At 43.3% G+C, this 12,544-nt stretch overlaps 1 protein-coding gene across 6 annotated transcripts in view; it reads right to left on the reverse strand.

The window, feature by feature from the left end:
• The window catches only part of camsap3 (calmodulin regulated spectrin-associated protein family, member 3), a 61,742-nt gene that overhangs the window by 4,090 nt on the left and 45,108 nt on the right, over positions 1–12,544 (reverse strand). Inside the window, exons 4-17 of one of the 6 annotated variants that reach the window (XM_049476065.1) lie at positions 10,680–10,757; positions 10,384–10,416; positions 6,785–6,923; positions 6,098–6,237; positions 5,208–5,301; positions 5,065–5,095; positions 4,886–4,950; positions 3,977–4,013; positions 1,828–3,871; positions 1,620–1,741; positions 1,134–1,435; positions 951–1,044; positions 718–836; positions 408–526 (exon numbers count right to left, since the gene is read on the reverse strand). In XM_049476065.1, the coding sequence (XP_049332022.1) occupies positions 408–526; positions 718–836; positions 951–1,044; positions 1,134–1,435; positions 1,620–1,741; positions 1,828–3,871; positions 3,977–4,013; positions 4,886–4,950; positions 5,065–5,095; positions 5,208–5,301; positions 6,098–6,237; positions 6,785–6,923; positions 10,384–10,416; positions 10,680–10,757 (3,417 nt within the window). Of the gene's footprint in view, positions 1–407; positions 527–717; positions 837–950; positions 1,045–1,133; positions 1,436–1,619; positions 1,742–1,827; positions 3,872–3,976; positions 4,050–4,885; positions 4,951–5,058; positions 5,096–5,207; positions 5,302–6,097; positions 6,238–6,784; positions 6,924–10,383; positions 10,417–10,679; positions 10,758–12,544 lie in introns of all 6 variants that reach the window. The other 5 variants (XM_049476062.1, XM_049476061.1, XM_049476064.1 and 2 more) reach the window with 5 other exon arrangements.

Raw genomic sequence — 12,544 nt, forward strand, 5'->3', positions numbered from 1 at the left:
TGGAATTATTCAGTAAACAAAACACAACAATGTTTATTTTACTCAAACATATACCTACAGGGGCGTAGCAGCAAATTCTGGGGCCTGTACATTCTTAATGTCATTGGGCCCTTATCCTTTGTTGCACAGGATAAGTTCATCACATACCAGCCTCAGAAAACTTAATTTACAGCTCCCCAAGTAAGAGCACCTAAATGCTTCGATGTATTGTGTATTTAGGTTTGTTTAACACTTAACTTTCTACATGATTCTTTATGTTTCTTCATAGTCTGGAAGACTTCAGCATTTACAGTATATGTGACAATATTTTATTCCAAATTAAAGTTTTATTCTCGGTTGAACAGTGTAAAGGCACAGTTGTTTTGGAAGCGGCTGGAACAGAGGTAAACGGCTGAAAGGTCGCTCACCTCTATAATCTTGTTTTTCTGTGGTTCATTGACCTTGCCTGCCAAACAGCAGCGTGAGATGGCATTGTGGATGATGAACTTGTTGGATTTGAAGCTTGGCTCCTTATACAGTTTGGGTCCTGACACAAAGCAAGATAAACATCCCAGATTTGGTTACATCACATATGAAAACACTGGGTCATAAAGAAGAATTGGCACAAACCCGTTCACTCACACAGATCCAGCTTGAATTCATGATAATGATATTACATCGGATGACATTTTGTCATTTCATACAAAAAAGATATGAATAGAAGTTAAAACAATGTACCTGTATACTCAGGGATGGAGGCAGGTGAAGAAATGGTGGATGCAATATCCCAGTCCTTCTCACCATTCTGCATGGCTGAGCGACTTGGGGACATCAGCCGTGATGGAGAATGAGAGCGACTGTAGAGCAGGACGTAAGGGTTAACAACGGCAACAAAACAAAACAAAAGTTAGCTTCTAAATCAGCTCTGGAAAAGAACTAATAACATAGTTGATTTGAACGCAGCTGGTTACCTTGGAGACTTTCTGACGGTCAGCGTCCCACCATCGTTGGCCATAGAGGAAAGATTATTGGTGGAATGAGAGTAGACTTTATTCAGACGAGAACCTGCAGGAAATCGTACACAGCAGAATGAGCCTTGGAAAGGGCTAAAATAAGAAATCTTAACAATTAATAAAAACTGTCAGCTATGATACCCATAAATCCTTTAGCTGGGCTGCGGGAGAGGGCGGAGTCATCGTGGAACACTGTTTTAGGTCGCTGTTTTTTGACCCCTCGGACGGTGGTGGGTTTCTGCCGCAGCACCTTGTCCAGGTCCTCCATGATCTTCAGCTGGTGGCGTCGTTCGTACTCCTGTCGGGTGAAATCTCCTCGTCGGTGTGAGGTACCTTCGGGCGTAGGAGCACGGGGTGGGGTGCGTGATTGGGGAGGGGTGCAGGGCGTCTGGGGACGGTCCGCTCGCTCACCTATCCGCAACTCGTCCATGGAGCCGCGTCTGCTGTAGAACAAACAGAAAATTGTGTTTTAACATTACTAAGCAGTTTCATTGCTAGTTTTCAGCTTATTATTTATTATTGTCATTTGTATAGACTATATTAATATACATTTTCCAATTCACTTTCAAAATTAAACCCTGGTATGTGTTCAAGTATGTTACAATTGTAAATACAGTCTGGTCTAACCTCGCCTCCCTCTCTTTCTCCTGCTCTTGTTTTTTCCTTTTAAGTTCTTCAGCTCTCTTCTGCTGCTTCTCCAGCAATGCAGCTCTCCTCTGAGCCATTTCATCTTCTGGCCGAGCCTCATCCTAGAAATAAAAGAAAAATGTTATACAGGTGGTCCTCAAGTTCTCTCAACACAAAACACTTTTTTTTTTTTTATTTCTGCACCAACCTTAAAGAAGAACCCGACACCGCCCCTTGTCTCCGGCTCAGTCAGGTCACTCATGGAGTCGGAAATTGCATCGGGTCCCGATCCTTGGTCAGGGTCCTCTCCTTCCAGCCCTCTCAAAGAAGAGAGGGAGATCTCAATTAGGCTGCTTCGCTTGCCACTATAGGAAGCTGCTGGGACATCACTCTCAAACGAGCACTCTGATGGAGCTCCAGAACTTCCACCTCCGCTCTGATAGTCCTTCCTGGGTAGAAGTTGGTTGGTGGAGCCCCCTTCTAAGTCCAGGCTGAAGACTGTGCGGTCCTCACTGGAGCCTGTGTCAGAGATGTTGTCGTCCTCAGGCAGGAGAAGCTGGGAAGCTGGTCGGGAATCGAGCTGAGACGCTGGTGTGCCAATGCTAAAAGAGGATGAGGTCTGGTCACGATACTGCCAAGGAAACACCCTGCGTCGGTGGGGGATGTTGTCCACGCTATGAGGAGCGGTGATGACTCGGGTAATTGTTGGCGCCTTAAGGTCCGTTGATCGTGAGTGTGGTTGGTGGTGTTTTGGGCTTTTTGGTGGTGCTGACTGTGCCCTTCGGTGGGAGCCTGGCGACTTGGGGATTGTGATCTGAGCACTGACCCTGCGAGATGGGGAAGGGGACGAGGAGGTGGAGGTTGGCACCATTTCACGGGTCGACTCTCTGGACAGTCGCGGAGGCGGTCCTGTTGGAGTGGGTGCTTTTGTGCTGGGTGGAATTACCCAGGCCTGGTTGGAGGTTGGGGTCTTCTTCTTCATCAACTGGTTCTGCTGTTCAGACAGCCTTTGCATGTCGCTCTGCAGCGAGCTGAGAGCAGCGTTCAGCTTTGATACAGCGTTGTTGTAGTCACCCAGCGGGACTGTGCTCTTTTCACCCGGTGTACCGGCCACTGGCTTTTCATTAGGGGTCTGCTGTGCAGAAGCTTTGTTTGAGGAATTACCCTCATCCTCCGGTAGAGGTTGCTTTTTCTTCTGCTCCTCTTCATCCTGCTGTACTTCACTCTCCAAGCGAGCCAATCGCTCATCTAGCTCTGCAGAGGAACCGCCCTCACCTTCCTCTGATTCTCCGTCTTGTCCCTTCTTGAGTTGCAGGAAGGCGCTCTTGCCTAGCCTCTGTCGATGTTTTGCAAAGATGGCTTCGATGCGCTTCTTCTGTGCTTCGATGGCCTTACGTTTTTCTTCAAGTCTGGCCCCTAGTTCTGACATCTCATTGGTGAGAGTTGGGCTCTTTCCAGGGCTCTCGTCTGCTTTCTTGGCCGCCCAGGTTGTCATCTGTGGGGCAGGGGCCTCACTGGTTTTGGGCTGCTCTGGAACAGCTTTCTTCTTGCGCTCGGCAAAGCTAGTCATTTTTATTCCACTGTCAGGAGTCTCTGCACCCTGGGAGCGGGTGCCACGAGCACTTCCTGCAGGGGTGGCGGGTGTAGAATGGGTTTTGGGAAGGTCCTCGGATGCATCAGAGTCCATGCTCCCATCTCTGAGCACTGAATCATCATCTCTTGAGCCTTCCGATGTGTGTCTGGTGCGGCCCGGCTCACGTACAACCCCAGATGGCCGGTGCTGCATTCCTGAGTGGGAAGGGGCGGAGCAGCTGAGAGTGGTAGGGGTTCCATTGTGCCTTCGGCTGGCTGGGTCATCCGGCGAGTGCAAATAAAAGCCATCAGGTGCTCCATCTGGGTGCAGCCGGGGCTCCATTTTGCTTTCATTGTGGATGATCTGCAGAGCCTCTTCAATGGTAGGCAACTCACCGGAGTCGTTCTCATCCAGGCCGTTCTCCTCCACCAGCAGGGGCACCTTAGGGTTCTGGGTGGCCCACGAGGCACGGTGAGGCCCATTGGCGCCAGAAGGCTTGCTCAACACGTGAGTAAGGTCCTCTGGAGGGGTGTAGGGAACATGCGTCGCTGGCTGTCCTACTGGATTTAGGTTGTCAGAGCTGACTGAGCGGGTTATCACTGGGTTACCCATCACTATGTCAACGTCGCTGTCCAGACCGAAGGGGATACTAAAGGACACTGCAGAGGACAGCGAGCGACTGTGCAGAAAAAAAAAGAGAAAGGTCAATTATATAAAATTACAAACCAGAGACAGAAATCTTTAGTAAAATGGAAAATACTGTGATACAAAAAGAGGATCGTACCTTGGAGGTTTCTTAGTCCATGTTCGACCAGCTGCCTCTACATGAGACATTGAGGTAGACTGAGTCAAAGAGCCTGATCACACAGAGGCACAAAATACACAGACACACAGACTATGAATGTCAATAAATGACTACACATACAACACATGCACACTGCTGCTGTCAAAAGAAAACCTTACCTCCAAAAATATCGTACAACTAGGGGTGTAACGGTACGGTATTCTTTACGAATCATCACGGTACGGAGGTAACGGTTTGGTTCGAGTAAATACACGCAGAATACACGGTACACAGGCAGTCTATAGGAGATTTGTGGAACCAATGAATGTAATGCAGAATTGCGCCCTGCCATTGGACATGAATGGTCCACTGTTGCTTTTCAGTGTGAACGTAGGGTTAGGCGCTCGTACAGTCTCTCCCTTTCTCGCTGGCTCTCATTTGTACTGTCTCTCTCTCTTGAGGGAGACAAACTAAATATGGTTATAATGAAGTTCCATTGTTATTATTAAGTTAATAAAGGTGAGGTTATACAGAATGCCCAGCCTCTTTATTTTTTTCACCAACCGTACCAAAAACATACAGAAAATTTACAGAAAACGTCCGGAAAACATACCGAACTGTGGAGTTTATACCGAAGTGTGAACTAAACCGTGAATTTTGTATACTGTTACACCCCTACTTATAACCCTTATAATTTTAAAGGCTATAACATTATATTTTCCTAAGACAGTAGTTACCTTAGTATATGCATTCACAACACAGTGAGACAACACAGTGACTTACGATAAACACAGCAAAAGGCACTGATGTGGGTGAGAAACCAAAAACAGCAATACACAGGCATGCAAGTGTAGGAAATGATCAGAGATCAGAGCATAGCATAGCATAGCATCACTCTGCGTAGCTTACCTGGAGCTGTGGTCACAGGGGAGGAGATGGGCAGGAAGGGCTTTTTAAAGATGGAGGGGGAGCTACTGGAAGAGAGCAAATACAAAACACCTCATTTTAGCTCAACAGCAACGCAACAGCTTAGGAGAATAAGATACAAACTTTCTACACTGTGATGTTATCAGACTCTGTACCTGTTGCTGTTGCCATTATCAGTCCTTTCAGTGGATTCTGAAGTGAGACAAAGAGAGAGATACATATCAGTGCATGTTTATGTAGTCATCTTTTCCTTCAAAGCTCTTGCAAATGTAGTAAATGTGCCGTTTGTGAGACTGAGGATTACCAGTCAGCTCTGGAGCCTGCAAGGGCTGAACGAATTCAGGCTTCGAGACCTCAAACCAGTACAGGAGCTCTGCCAGAAAGCTCAGTATGTTCACCTGCACAATAAAAAAAAAAAAGTGTTATTCTACACAATCCAGACATTGAAAACCTCTTAAAAGGGTTATAAATCCCTGCCATGTACCTGCTACATTAGTAAGTATAATTTCAGATGGGCACATACCTGCCAAAATTCAAGGAATTGCAATAGGTCAATTGTTAATAAATCGCCTAAACATCTTTAGATTCACTGGCACTTGCAGGTGCATTCCAAAAAATGTGAATATCAATGAAAAGTTATTTTATTTTAGTAATTCAGTTTAACATGTGAAACTCATATATTATATAGATGTATTAAACACAGAGTGATCCATTTTAAGAGTTTTATCTCTTTTATTGTTGATGATTATGGTTTACAGCCAATTACAAACCAAAAAGTCAGTATCTTGCTGGAAAATTAAATCTGCATCTCCGTAAAAGATGTTCTAGACCACGCAGACACAGCATGTGTGAAACTGGCCTTGGTGGTTCTTGGACAACATCCCAAACACTACGTTATAAATATTTAAATATGTAAATGTTTGCATTAATCATGTCTGACCTTTTTAAGGCTTTATAAATACATGACGTTTATTAGTTTATTATAGAGTGTTCAGTGTAGAGGCCTACAATATCTACACTTAAAGTTATTGCATGGTCTTTACATTAAACAAGATTTAATTATATATATTACAACCATATTCACTTTTCATAGATGTTTTAAAATATTTTAAGAAAAAAAAATCAGTTACATTCAGTTTTTTTATGGGTGAGCATCATCAATCCAGACATTTCTGATCATTTATAGAGGAGTACCTGCAACTCAGGTGGGTTGTAGAGCATGTCCTCCAACACTAGGTGGCAGCAGCTCTTCAGACAACTGTCACAGAACTCACGAATGAGTTGAAGATTGTAGAGACTGTCCGCCAGAGACATTGAATCCTTCATGCAAATGTCTGAAAGAGAGAGAGAGAGCACAAATGAGAGGATAAGAGAGTGAGGCAGAATTATAAAGAGGAGGGGGAGAGAGAGAGAGAGAGAGAGAGAGAGAAAATATGAGATAGAGAGTGAGAGAGAGAACGAGGTCAAATAAGAGAATGAGAGGAGATGAGAGTCAGAAAGAGAGAGGAGGAGAGAAAATGAGAGAGCAAATGAGAAAATGAGAGGTGAGAGAAAGAGAAAGCGAGAGAGAGAGAAAATGAGAGACAGAAAAGATAAGAGACAGAAAGAGAGAGCGAGGGAGAGGGAGAGAGAGAGAGAGATAATATGAGTGAACAAACATGGAACCTTTGAAACTTTGAAACAAGCTTATTGTGGACGACTTGAAACATAAGCTTAATAATAAAACATAGAAAGATAATAGATAATGTGATCATATAAACATGAATAAATATGCATAAGGAAACAGACATACAGCAGATGGAAGTTCCTAAGAATTAATTCTCTTTTTCTGTATTTGGAAGGTGTATGGGTGTATTTGGAAGTGGGGTGGGATGTTTGTACCTTCCAGGCGCAGCAGGCCGGGGCAGTAGTAGTGGATAACAACAGCTATGGCACAGCCATTGGAGAGGTCATTCACTTCCTTCACCACAGGAAAACAGGGCTTCAGCTTGGACAGCATCTTATCCTTCCTGTACCGGAGCTGCATGAGATGAGAGCGGGTGATTGGTGGGAACAGTTTAGACATGCTCAGTTGGTCCATGTTAAATATGATTCAAATATTCACCTTGGGTGGGAGCATCCCAATATTGTACTAATAAGTAATATTTCCTGTTTAATTTGTACTTAATACTTAATAAAGTGTAAAGGTTGAGTATACTTTATAAATGAAACATGATACAATATAATGCAAAATAATCAATAATCATTTAATGTACAAAAGAGATTAGAACTAGAGTTGCAATTCTATTATACCCATTTCAGGGGATAATAACTCACGGAATCACAGCATTAACATAATAATAATAATAATAGCTATCGTGTTGCTAAGGTGCTGCTACGGTATCTGTGGTGGTTGCTAGATGGTTGCTTAGGCGTTGCTAGTGTGTAGTACACAATTTTGACGAAGCCATATTTAGAAATGACCTATTTATGCATCAGGGATATATTAGTATGCTCAATATTTGAGTATGCTCAATTCTAGTAGTATATAGTAGCATCTATACTATTTATACCTTATTTTTTGCACTATAAGGCGCACCGGATTATAAGGCACATTTGTGTAGATGTTGATCTACACAAATTTCTCTACTGAAAACTGTTTATTTGGGAGAGTAAAACGTTTCTATTTATTTACAGTAAGCTTAGATTCCCGAATAGATTCCACTAGCATTAGCGGCTAACTGCCAACAGAGGTACACTGAGGAACTGTGAGTGCTCCGGTAGGCCAGGGCGATATTAACTAGCGGTAGCTTGTTTTAACACAGTAAACACGCAGACTACAGGCCAATATACTTCCCTCTGAATGACGAAAGAGCTAGCGTGGTTAGTGGGTAATGCTAATGCTGCTCCAGCAGTGCTAGCTGGGGTTAGCAGCAGGTTACAGGCCAATACTACGCAGCTCTGAATGGGGAAATAGTGATTACAGCATAAAGCGCACTGGATTTTAGTGTACACTATCGTTTTTTGGGAAAATTAAAGGATCTTATAGTGTGTAAAATACGGTACTCAAAACTAGTTGCTGTTACTTATTAGTATACAATTGGGACACCCTGTTTACCTTTAGGAGAGAAAAAAAAACATGAATCAACAGCAACATTAAAGCAAATATGTGAAAAAAAAATAAATCAACCATGCCATTAAACACCCCTCTTCAAATAAAAAAGAGAGGAGAAACAGATATCCACATGAAAAGGAAGAAGAGAGAGTGCAAGAGAGAGAGAGAGAGACACACAGGAACCATGCGAGGCACTGCAGCCAAACACAGTGAGAATGAAGCAAGCTGATGAAAGAGGAACAGCAAAGACATTGTTGGAGGAAAGTGGGACAGCGGGGACTCAGGAGAGACAACTCAGAAACTCTGACAGGTCACAGCGCTGAACAGAGGCAGCTGTGTGAGTGGCCAACATCTGATACGCCACCGGAGCCTGGCTTATCTAACATTACTCTAATCTGCCTCGCACGCCCACGCCACGCCAAGCCAATATAAACATGTCTCATTCACGCTGTTCCATGACCACGCCGGCTTCTTCAAGCCTCGCCGTAAACTTGGTGTAACTGTGTTTGTCTTCTGTAGGAACATATGCGACAACAAGGCTGTAAGATTCCCATCTCTCATTTTTTGGGATTGGAGATGTTGTTAACAAACTCTGAGCTTAAGAGGCTAAACAGAATGGCAACTTTGCAAAAATTTATACTGCACTTTAGTTCCATTATCACTGTTTATTGAAAGATTCTGAGAAGAAATGAAAAAAGGATCTGTTTTAGTTTGTTAAAATAGTTATATTACTGCTCTGTTTGTAGCTGCTCTGTCTGGTTTGTAAGCGCTGTATGTGGTGGAGTAATACATGGAGAGCTTCGGTTACAGTGCATTACCGGCTGATAATGGCACTCATAGAACGTCACACTGCAGGGTCGGAACTAACATTGATATAATATTTAATAATCTTAAAAGACATATCGTCAGCACAGAGTGCTTTGTTTGCTAACTGTCTTTTCGCCCTGTTCATCATACTTAACGCTAAAGACGAAATGTTCCAACACAGCTTATTCATAAGATGACTGTGTCAATTCAAATATACTTTTGCTAATTTCTTGTTTGCTCACCATGATCATGTAACTGGGAAAGTGTGTTTCTCCAGCGTCTGCATTCAAAGTGCCGATTGGCTTCAGGGACATTCCAGGAAATTCTGATTGGATGTTGTATGGTTGTGGAAAGACACCCTGAGCAGAACTATATAGCACACTATATAGACTATATATAACTATATAGATCCCGGGGTCCAGACAGTCCAGGCTATTGCCCAATACAAATAATGTGTGCAGTGTATTATACATTTTGTTATTCAAGTTTACAAGTTTTTTCACCAGTCAGCCATATAAGGATCTGTAGGTCTCATTCTGTTGGTGCACCTACCGAAATATTGCGGTGTATCGTATGGTTCGATAAAATACTGTTTTATTTTATTTTTTTCCCATTTTCTCCCCAATTTACATGGCCAATTGCCCAACCCACTCATTAGGACTCCCCCTATCACTAGTAATGCCCCTAAACACCAGGAGGGTGAAGACTAACACATGCTTCCTCCGATACATGTGAAGTCAGCCACTGCTTCTTTTCGAGCTGCTGCTGATGCAGCATTGCTGAGCAGCCAGCGCGCTCGGAGGAAAGTGCAGTGACTCGGTTCCGATACATCAGCTCACAGACGCCTTGTGCTGCGGACATCACCCTAGGAGTGATGTGGGGAGAGAGCGCCATCTACCCACCCGGAGGGAGCAGGACCAATTTTGCTCCCTCTGAGCGCCGGCAGCTTGATGGCAAAGATAAAATACTGTTTTTTAAAAAACATTGCATCTCTAGCTTGGTCTTTGTTACATGGGTTTTGCTTTTAAAGGAGGACACAACAGTGTTTTAGGTTCACAGTTCCCACATCCAGTGGCTTAGTTGGCATAATTTATTCAATAATGCTTAGAAAAATAGTTTTCATTTACATGCACCTTTACTGTTTTTCATTGTAAAATAAATCTCACTTTTTTCTGCAATAGGACGAAGATTTTTAGCATTTGAATTTAAATCCATGTTGTTAGACAGTAATTAGACAGTGCAGGGGCATGGCCTTCATGCACACTCCTGGGCCTAGACGTCTGCCTAAGCTCACGTCTCAGCTGCTATAATAATGAGTGACATCAGCACTGTGAGGCTGTGATGAGGTGCATCTGGCTGAAGGATGAGAGGAAGAGAGGGAAAGAGAGAGAGAGAGAGAGAGAGAGAGAGAGAGAGAGTCTTGCTAATGATACAATCCACTGTACATCATGCCAGCAGGGGGCAAAAGAAGACAGTCACACTTGATATCAGAACAGGAAAGTACAGGAAAATGGAGGAAACGAGGGATGGAAGACAAAATCCGTGAGAGAGGAAAAGAGAGGGAGAGAAAGAGACTTACAGGAACAAGTTTCCAGTACCAGCGGGTGGGACACTGTTATAGACAGGTGGAGGGGGGAGGAGGGGGGGCATGAAGAGAGAACAGGAGCAGAAAGAGGGAGAGCACAGAGGAGAAGTAGTAAATACACTGCAGTGGAAACAGTGAAGATTAGAGGGAGAAGACAACGGCACAGGAAGGAAAGACGAGATCAGCACAACTTTCTAGAAAGAGAATTTAAGATTGTGTGAGTGTGTGTATGGATGTGAGTGTGTAAGTGTGTGTATGGATGTGTGTATGTGTGTGTATTCATCTCTTACTGAGGGTTGAACAGGCTGTGGCTCTGAGCTGGGCTGGGTCTGGTCATCATCTGTTCTTTCTTTCAGTTTCTCATTTAACTGGATAGAGAGGAAACAAACACACACGTGCATCAACACACAATTCATACACTATTTTTTTTTTCTAATTACATTTAAAACAGTAGTATTCCTAATAGAAGAAGGCTTGGTAATTGGCCTTGTAAATTAGGGAGAAAAAAGAATAAAAATAGAAATAAAATTACATATAAAAAATAACGGATATAAATGTGCTTTTGTGACCATACTCATTCTATAAAACAGAGGGATCTGGTAGGTCCTGGGATCCAGATCAGGGTATATTTTTGCAGGGCAGGTTTTTTACTATGAACATTGGGATATCAGAATGGGGAAACTTCCGAATCCCGGTCATGCAGCTTGCCTTCAGCTGCTGGAACACTGAGAGAGCACAATTGGTCTTGCTCTCTCTCTGGGTGGGTAGATGGCACTCTTTCCCCTCATCACTCCTGGGGTGATGCCGATCAGCACAAGGCGTCTGTGAGCTGATGTGTTAGAACTGAGTCGGTGTGATGCTACTCTGCAATTCTGCATCAGCAGCAGTTCTAAAAGAGGCGGTGATTGTCTATACTCTCCTCGCTGTATTCTCTGTATGTCCTGTACATATGCAGTATTGACAATAATACTACTTGACTTGACTTGACTTACTCTTGGTGAATAAAGCTCATTTCTGTGTGTGTACTTAAGGTAGAAGTGTATGACATTGGGCTTGGCAATTAAAATTATTTCAAATTTTCTTTAGTATTTCTACCAATTTACCAATTTCTGGCCAATTATCCCATCCATTCAGCTGCTAGGCAGTGATATCCCTAGTATATCACTAGTGATGCCTCGCTCCTGTAGTGTGACTCATCGTTGTTGCTGATGAGACCCACCACCGTCGTGTCATCCGCAAACTTGACGAAGAGGTTGGAGGTGTGTGTTGGTGTGCAATCGTGGGTCAGCAGAGTGAACAGAAGGGGGCTCAGCACACATCCTTGGGGAGCCCCTGTGTTCAGTGTGGTGATGCTGGATGTGCTGCTGCCAGCCCGCACTGCCTGTGGTCTTCCAGTCAGGAAGTCTAACAGCCAGTTGCACAGTGAAGTGCTCAGCCCCAGACTGTCCAGTTTGTGTATGAGCTGTTGGGGGACGATTGTGTTGAATGCTGAGCTGAAGTCAACAAACAGCATTCTGACGTAGGTGTTCTTCTTGTGTTCTGCCTGTGTGTGAGGGCTGAGTGGAGAACAGTGGAGGCCATATCCACTGTTCTCCACTCAGAGAACAATAAAGACATTTCTTTAAAAATATGTTTATTTATTTAAAAAAATATATTCTTACCTTTCACCAGTGTTTTCTTATTTGGAATTTGTTCAATTCATAAGAACAGTGGGATCCATTATTATAAGATCAAAACTATAACTGCAAATCTACTATGAAAGTCTACTACTCAACAAATATGTGCTGCACATTTTAGTGACTTGCTCACTTAGCAACCAGTAAACAAAGCAGCATAATGAAACTTTGGTCAGTACAAAGCTGTAATATTTCATTCATCAAAGGATGAAACAAACATGTTGTTTCTGACAGGATATATGATGAAATAAGCTGCAATACATAACCCAGGCTAAGTATGATAATACTGCACTAATCTATATGTGCTTGACGTGGGCGCGGTCGAAACAGGGCTGTATGCATGAGATGCTTCCAATCCAGTCTTGTTTGTACAGACCATTATCCACACTACGCTTGATGTTTTAAAAGCAAGTGTGAGTTTCATAACACGAGAATCTCAATAGACGTTTTTAAAGAACAATTGACGAATGTCAATTGTT

The sequence above is a fragment of the Astyanax mexicanus genome, chromosome 3, assembly GCF_023375975.1.
Source record: "Astyanax mexicanus isolate ESR-SI-001 chromosome 3, AstMex3_surface, whole genome shotgun sequence".
NCBI lineage: Eukaryota > Metazoa > Chordata > Actinopteri > Characiformes > Acestrorhamphidae > Astyanax > Astyanax mexicanus.